This window comes from Leishmania braziliensis, chromosome 21, assembly GCF_000002845.2.
Source record: "Leishmania braziliensis MHOM/BR/75/M2904 complete genome, chromosome 21".
Classification (NCBI taxonomy): Eukaryota; Euglenozoa; class Kinetoplastea; order Trypanosomatida; family Trypanosomatidae; genus Leishmania; species Leishmania braziliensis.
This window is the reverse complement of record NC_009313.2, coordinates 262,594-271,325: the sequence shown is the minus strand read 5'-3', so window position 1 is coordinate 271,325 and position 8,732 is coordinate 262,594. Positions and strand designations below refer to the sequence as shown.

The window sequence follows — 8,732 nt, the reverse complement described above, 5'->3', positions numbered from 1 at the left end:
TCCCCAGTAATGCCTCAGACAAGAAATCCTCACTTGTCCCCTCCCCTCCCCTACCCCCGCACCCCCTCTCTCCCGGCTCCACCACACCCCCTATCGTGCGGCATCCTAAACGTCAGCGATATAACGCAGCGCACTCACGCACAGGCACATGCAGAGTGATTCACACATAGGCAAACACAACGTGAGGAGGGGGAGGACACACAACACAGAGAGACAGACACTCCTCAGGACAAAGCGAAGAAACTCAAAAAAAAAAAGAGCTCAGTGCACCTAAGAAGACAAGAGCAAAGAGAAGAAATAAAAACGTCGACAGACAGATTGAAGCCAACCAGTATATATACACCTCAGCCCCTCCTCCCTCACAGCCAGCAAAACACACACACACAGCGGGAGAACGCACCAACTGAAAAGAGAGGGAGATGGTGATGATGAATACGAATAAAAGAAGGAAACCAACATACATCGCCAACCACGAGGCTCGTGCGTTCCACAGAGGAGAAAGAGAGGAGGAGGAGGAGGAGGAGGAAGGGTGTACTCTAATCGCGGCAAACACAAAAACACCAAGAGCAACAACAGCAAAAAAAAAACACACTGACGTGGCAGCATCTACAAGCACACGATAACCCCACAGTCTTCTCGTGAGTAGAGGCGTCTTTTCACACGCTAAACAGTAAGATACAGAGAGAGAGAGAGAGAGAGACACCATGCAAGAAATATATTCATACCTCCCACATGTCCGCTCTCCGCCACACAACACACGAGTGGATCCCCACCCCGCCCACGGCCTGCCACAGGCCCACCGCGTCGTGCAACGCCGCCGCAGACACGCGCGTAGCAGCAGGGCACCGGCTCAGCCATCTGAGCACAGCACCCGCCCCAAACCCCCCCCACCCCCACACACACACACCGCAGACAGCCCCACAGCAGCCCTGTCGCGCCGGCCGCCACCCGCCACGCCCCCCCCAGCGCGGCCCAGGCCCCCCGCACCAGCAGGCAGCGAGAGCCGGGTGCAGCACGCCCGAGTCATGCAGACACCCTGCGCACCACACGGATGGCACCAACGCCCGCAGTGCCGCCCAGAGCCTGTCACCGCCAGAGGTGGTCTGGCATTGGCAGGGGTAAAGTGGGGCTGCTGGGCCCTCCTCACACAGAGGGCGCGGGGGTATACTGGGCCCTGGGATACACCAAGCACAGGGAGGGGAGGGGGGTCCTGCCCCGCCATCAGGGGGGAGGGCAAAGGAAGCAGAGAGAGCACAAAGGAGAAAAGGATGGAAAAAGGACAGCTCGAGTGGAGTCAGAGACACGCCACACCAGCGAGACTCCCAAACACGCTGGCACACAAACTCGCACACAGGTCCCTTCTCCACCCACCCAGAGAAAGAGAGAGACCAAGGTTAAGAAGAACCCCCTTCGGCAGAGTGATGGCTTAGGAGAGCATTGATGTGCCTGCCGCAGTGTGTCTGTGGGGATGGACGAATGGCTGTGTAAACACAAGGGTGGAATTGGGTCAGATGAGAGAGGCACGGTGAACGAGGCAGCGGCCGTTGTTAGTGTGGCAACGGACTTTAGTACATGAACAGGAACACTCCTCCGCCACTGTTGTTCGTTGTGGAAGGGGGGAAAGAGGTGTCGTTGGCTCTTCTCTCCCTCTCCTCCTTACTCCGTTGCGTTCAAGGATTCACTGTCGTGTCTCTCTCGTTTCCTCTGGAAGAGACGCGCGGGGGCAGAGCCTGTGGAGCGCACATGCAAACACGAGACAGAGAGTGAACGCAATGGAGCGAGAAAAGGGCGGGAGAAAGGGGGAGGGAGCGAGGAGGGCACCTCAGTGCTGATAAGCCAACGCAACGCAGACACACACGGGGGACTAAAGGGGTGCCACGGGTACGAGCGAGAGAGAAAGTGGGAGAGAGAGAGAGAGGGAGGGGGGAGGAGGAGAGAAGACGACGACACAGATGCGGAAGGATACCAATAAGAAGAGAGATGAGCAAAAAGGAGGAGAAGAGAAAAAAAAAGTTAAAACTCCTCCGAGAGAAATTCGCCAGTACTTCTCTAGCAGCCCTCGCGCAACTCGCACGAGCACACGTATTCAGGCGGCACTTACACGAAGGGGGGAGGGAGGGAAAGAGTGAGGCCTGCAAAAGTCACGCAACAACCAAAGAGAAAGAGAGACGTCACCGTATGAAATGCCACGGGGTAAATAACGAGAACGCCGCCGACGACGACAGCCAACTCACTACAGAAACAACATGAGAGAGAGAGAGAGACGCACACACGCACACAGACACACAGAGAGAGACAAAGAGAGAGAGAGAGAGAGGGGGGGGGGGGGCTCCAACGCGAAAACGAGAAGAGAGAAAAGGAAACAACAGCGATGACAGCAACGGCGCCGCAGCCGAACGCGCACAAAGCCAAGGAGAAAAACGTCGCCAAAAAGAACGAAATACAAAAAGGAAACCCCAAAACCAAACAGCGAATCACTAGCACGTAAAGGGACAACCTGACGACGACAGCACCAGCAGGAGAGAGGAGGAGGGGGAGGCTCGTGCTGACGGGCACACTCCCTCTCTTCTTCTCAGGTTTATTGGGAGGAAGGTTTGGTGGAGAGGGAGGGAGGAGGGAAGGGGGTTAGTCGTGGTGGTGGCTACAAAACCCACCTTAGCTATCGCCTTCGCTGGCTTCTTTGATAAAGAGAGACAAGAATGAAAAGGATAGCGGGAGGAGAGGGAGAGGGGGGAACGATAAAGCTGCGGGGATCACTCGCCATCGACTCTCTCCACTCCTGTCTTTTCTTTTCTCCCTCCTTTGCTTACCACGTCGCCGCCCCTTCGCATTGTCATTTTGTTCTCTTTCATTGGTTAGCCTCCCTCCCCCCCCCCAGCCACACCCACCACCACTACTGCCCAGGGCACGCCTGAACACTGACAGGGGGAACACAAACGCCACACAAGCACATGCACAACGACAGGTAAGAAAACAAAAAGAAAAAGGGAAGAGAACGGCATCCAAACTGTCAACCAACCATCGGCAAGGCCACGCACGCACGCAGCTGTTCCCGCGCGCACCGGCAAACGCGCATGCACCCATGCTCACCACCGTTCGAATGAATCGAAGGAAATGGAAGAGAGGGGGGGAAGGGGCACCAAAAATTCAAGGAAAAAAGGCAGCATCGGTCACATCAGACAACGGGGTAGAGAACGATAAACGAAGGAAAAGACAGGAGGGAGAGAGCGAGAGAGACCTCGTACACAGACAAACCAACTCCGATACACAGACACACACACACACAGAGAAAGAGAGAAAGGGGGAGGGGGAAAGACACCAAAACCGCTGACGACACCGAAACAAAAGGAAAAGTGACAGACTCCGGAGAGAAACGCAAAAAGAAAAAAGGGAGAGGGGGGCTCTCTGTCTACCACCATCACAGCACCCCCACCCCCACCCACACACCCACCCTCACGCACACACAGGCAAGCACACAGGCAAATACACTTCGCTGAAGCCAAAGCGAAAAGGTTTTCGTTTTTTGTTGCTGTTGCGCGAGGAGAGGGCGCAACGATGATTTGAGCTTGCGGGAAGGAGTACAGTTCGGCAGTAGTGGTGGCAGTGCCTGTGATTGCATTTGCTGCTGCCGCTAACACTACACTGCTGCTCACCAGCATTCTTGCGCGGACACTCCCTCCTCTCCTCTCCTCTCGTTTGTCGCCGCTGGTGAGAAGAGGGAGAAAGAAGGGTGGGGGTGGGGGGCGAAGAAAACGTGCACATCCGGAGAGTTGAACGACTCAGAGAGCGAGAGAAACATGGGGAAAAGATGGAAGAGATGAAGGAGTACGCAGCTGAGAGGGGGAGGGAGGAAGGTGTAGGAGGGAGAAAGAGACTTGGAAAACGAAGCCAACAGAGAACGCAATACACACACACACACACACACACACACGCACGGGCCTCAGATATTGTCTTTGGGCGGGAGAGGGTAAAGAAAAGACGGGAGAGAGGGAGAGCAGAATGGTGTACTCGACAAGGAACAGCATCAGCGAAGACGTATTACCTCACCCCACCTCAGACCGAATTCACACGTCCACGTACAAGCATATGCACACGCGCTTGCAGCTAAGCCCCATGGCGAGATCTAAAGCCAGTCCGGCAAAGCAAACAAGATGGGGAGAGAAACAATCGTAACAGCAGCAGCAGACTTGATGGGGAGAAAGAGCACAGAGGAAAGAGAGAGAAGAGGATGAGGCGTGCTAACGTCCCCCCTCCTCGCCCAGCTGTCACTCCGCTTCCTCCCCCCCTCTTGCCTCCTCCTCTGACGGCCCGCGTTCTCCCTCTCTTCTCTCATATCCCCAGGTAATGTGAGAAAGAAAAGCCCCTCAATTGAGGTCTCTCCAATCCCATTTCCTTTTACGTCCCTCCCCCCCTCTCTCTACTCAAATTGGAAGTAGCCATGCACGTCCTCCGGGGCCGGCCCGTCGAGGTGCAGCTCCCACTTCTCATGCAGCAGGTTGAGCGCGTTCGCTACCACGTCCGTCTCGACGAGCTCCGGCGAGCTCACAATGCTCGGGTCGCGCAGGATGTACACGTTGAGCAGGTAGAGTGCGTGGAAGGTAAACTCCATGACGCGGCGCAGCTGGGTCTGGATGTTCGGGATTGCCTTGAACTTCGTCTCAAGCAAGTGGCAGCGCTCCTCCGGCGTTTGGCAATTCGCCTCGTAGTCAGGCGGGAAGACGAGGACGTAGTGCAGTAGTAGGCCGCCGAGTGAACTGGGCACGTCGCCGAAAGGGAGCAGCGGCGCCATGCTGTCGTAGTCCTCCAGCGAGCAGTCACTAAATCCGGAGAGAAACAGCGCGGCGGCGATGGCCTCCGTTAACACTCGCAAGCTGCGGTTCATAACACGTGACATGACGGTGAAGGCACACAGCTGGCGGCTGTACACCGGAGCCCACTCGAACGCCGACTCCTCGTCCGCCTTCTCCTGATACGGCACCGACACAAGGCAAGCAATGCGCGTCGCCAGCAGCACCTCCGGTGGGTCGACCAGCGCGCCGTCCTCGTCGTGCTGTAGCTCGATGGTATCAGCGAAAGTGAAGGCGATGGAGTTGATAGTGCTGACACGTACAAGCTCGGTGAAACGCACCAGCGCGCACTGGAACTCCTGTGGGCAGCGCTCGAGGGAGATGCTAAGGTAAGCTGTGAAGAAGACGCGCTGCTCGGCCATGTTCGGGTCTGAGGGGCTTTCGGGGAGGTCGTCCTTGCCGCCGTCCAAGCCGTTGCTCTGGTCCTCGGGGGCGGACTGGCCCTGCACCATCGCCTGCACCGGCTCCGACACCAACTCGGCGCCATCCATCGGATCTGCGGAGTGGGAAAAGTAGCCGACAAAGTCAAACGTCTTGAGCAAAATGGCGAAGAAGGTCTCTTTTTTACCATGGTATAAGATCGGCGCATCACGAGGGGACGCGTTAGGCGGCGTCTGCGGCGCCGGGATGCACATCACCGACGACTTGAGCGACAACACCATGGACATGTCGATGTTCTCCAGCTGATCATCCGGCACGCTGGCAAGCTCCGGCGAATTCTTAAGGTTCCACTCGTCCAGCACGATGAGACGATCAGGCGGCAGCACACTCATGAGAATCGAGTCGAACCATCGCACCCATGAGATCTTGCCGAGGCGCTGCCCGTGCGCATCCGCCTTGATACGAGAGACCATCTGCGAGATGATCTGCCCGCGTAGTGCCATGAGAGGGTGCAGTAAGTGGTGGTACTCCTCCGTGTCGGCGACGGGGAACTCATCGCGGATGTAAAGCTGGGTGACGGCGGTCATGAGGCCCACCGAGAGCAGGCCAGTGAACTGAAAGTAGAAGAGGGACAGCGGCACAAGGTAGCCAAACACGCCAGACAGATTGTTGGGCATGTTAGCGTTCGTCAGGCTGGGGTCTAGGATGCGCTTGAAGTATACGAGAGAAGACTCCGACGTCACCTGGTTGGAGAAGACGGGGCTGTACTGGATGTACGTCCGACCCTTCGAGTGCTTCAGCTTCTCAAGATTGGGGCGCTCATTCTGGTTCTGCGGGTACTCGTACTGGTCAATGAACTCGCGAAGGGTGTTGAAGTTCGGGTGCGGCGTCGACAGCTCCTCGTAGATGCTCTGCGTCGACAGCTGCACACTCGCGTGGGCGGTCGTGATAGCCGGGTGCGAGGCGATGAGCAACCCAAAGTCGAGAAAGCGATCGCCAGCCGCGGCGGTGGACGTATCCGTCACATAACGTGGGAAGAGCTCGCGCAGGACCTCGTCGCGGTCGTAATAAGCCACCTCGCTCGTCTGCAGGTTCACCTCGGCAATCGCCTTCATGTCGTCGTAGGGCACCATCAGCATCTCCGGAGGGCCCATCAGCAGCTGCGCGATGCCTTCTTTGTGGAGGGTGCACATCTGGCACCAGTTGAGGAACGGCGCCGTCACGCAGACCACGTTCTCCTCTGTGCGCAAGAAGCGCTGAATGGCTCGCAGAACGTCCTCGCCGACGGCCGAAGACGTCTCAAAGGCCTCCGTAATCTCGTCCTGCGTGGGGAGCTCGAGGCCCTCGTTCAGCTTCGCCCACACTGCATCGCGCGAGTGCAGCTCGTCCGGGCTCGGCAAGAATGCCTCCACATCGCCATTGATACTAATACCGTTCAGCACCCATAACGGCTCCAGGTGGTGCGCACGCATCTGTTCCACATGCTTGTGCACAAGCGACAGCAGACAGTCAGGCAGGCAGGAATGCAGAAACCAAAGCGGATCGGTGCGCTGCAGCTGCGCGCGGAGGTTGGTGATCATGTAGTTGCCGTCCACTGCAATCGTGATGCGGCTGTCGCGCTTCGCGTCGTAGTCCTCAGGGAAGAAGGTGCTCAGGGTTGTCTTGCGCAGCAGTCGCTTCTCCATGAGGAACTCGTAGAGGGTCTGTTGTGGGGCGAGATCGCCACGCGGGTCAGCGTCCATGTACCCCGCCATCGGAGGACCGCCCATCGCGCCCATCATGTTGGCATCCATGCCTCCAGCGTACATGCCCGGGACACCGCCGCTCTGCTGCATCATGGGCCCTTGCACACCTTGCGGTGTTGGTGGCATCATCATCTGTGGGTTCATGTTGCCGCTACCCGGCATCTGCTGCGGGCCACCAAGACCGCCCATCACACTCGGCGGCTGGCGCTGCTGCTGTGGTAGCGCCGGTGGCGGAGCGCCCATGCTGTTACCTATCGAGCCCATGCTACCGACACCCATGCGCGGCCCAGGAACACGGCCACGGCCCACCATCGGCACCGGGCCACCGCCGACGTATTGCATGCCACCTATCTGTGGCTGCCCCTGCGGCGGCGGAGACAAGTTTGGCGGCATGTGCGTCGGTGGTTGCAGCGGCGAGCCCCAGTTGCTGTTCATTCCAGGCTGCGATTGCTGTTGCAGTGGGGGTGGAGGGCCCGGCTGCATTTGCTTGTTGCCTCCCATTGCCCCCATCATGCCACGGCTTGAACTGTTTGGTGCATTGCTGCCGCCCCCCATCATGTGCTGCTGCTGCTGTGGGAGTGGTTGCATCTGCATGTTCGGGTTCTGCACCCCACCACCCATCCCACGCCCACCGCCACCACCGCCGTAGCCACCGTTGGCTTGGTAGTGCTGCTGTAGGAGAGGCAACTGCATGTGCATCTGCTGCGGGTGCTGTAGAGGCGGCGGAGGTGGCTGGCCAGCACGATAGCCGTTGTTCTGCGGTGGTGAACTGCTGTCCATATCAGGGCCATAGCCGCTATCCCCGCGCATCATCCCCTGCTGTGGCTGCTGCGGTGCGCTATTGACGAAGCTCGGCGATGGCTCCATGTGCGGTGGCGGCGGCGGTGGGGCAGAACCGCGCATATTCGGGTTGTAGCCCATCCCTCCGCCTTGATTGCCACCGTAATACGGCTGCTGTGGCGGTGGCGGTGGCAGCTGCTGTTGTTGCTGAGGCGGTGGCCCCATGTTTGATGGACCAGGCGTGCGGACCCGGCGCCCAATGCTGTTTGGCGTGTTCGGGCCACCACCCTGCGGCGGTGGCGGCAGCTGCTGGGGATAGGGGGACGTCTGCATGCGGGGGGCGTACTCGCTCCCCATCCCCACAATCTGCGGGTGTGGGGACGGGGACATCATGTGGGGAGGAATGCTACCTTTGCTGCCGCCGTAGGTGGTACCACCACCGCTGTACACAGGCGAGGTTGGCGCGTTACCACCGCCACTGCCGCCGCCATACACCATGTTGTTCATGTTGTTCGATCCGCTGCTGCCACTGTGCGGCGGTGGCGGCATTCCGCCGCGGCCACCATCATTGTAGCCGGTGTGATGATGAAACACGTGTAGATGCGACGGCGGCCCACCTGTGCCATTGCCGTAGCCTTGCTGCTGCTGCTGCTGCTGCTGCTGCTGCTGCTGTGGCTGTGGAAGCGCTTGCTGCTGCTGCGGTGGCTGTGTTGGTGACTGCTGTTGCTGTTGCTGTGGTGGTGGTGGCTGCTGTTGCTGTTGCTGCGGAGCAGGGCCCTGGCCACCACCACCGCGATGCATGCGTGGCGGCATACCTAGTTACGCCGTTGTTCTTTCTTTTCCTTTTCCTCAACGGCTTTGTGCTTTTACTTAAGCTCGCTTCCTGCTTCAATGTTTTCCCTTTTGGCGCCGGTCCCCCGCCTGTACCTCGTCTGTGCGTGGCGTGGGGGAAGGGGGAAGGGTAGTGTGGCTGTGTGCT

At 58.6% G+C, this 8,732-nt stretch overlaps 1 protein-coding gene across 1 annotated transcript; it reads right to left on the bottom strand.

Moving 5' to 3' along the window:
* Positions 1-4,417: 4,417 nt before the first annotated feature.
* Positions 4,418-7,978, bottom strand: LBRM_21_0910 (conserved hypothetical protein; the record flags this gene model as incomplete). The annotated part of the gene is made up of 1 exon (XM_001564747.1): positions 4,418-7,978. The coding sequence occupies one exon, from the start codon at positions 7,976-7,978 to the stop codon at positions 4,418-4,420; it is 3,561 nt and encodes a 1,186-aa protein (XP_001564797.1).
* Between the last annotated feature and the right edge of the window lie 754 nt (positions 7,979-8,732).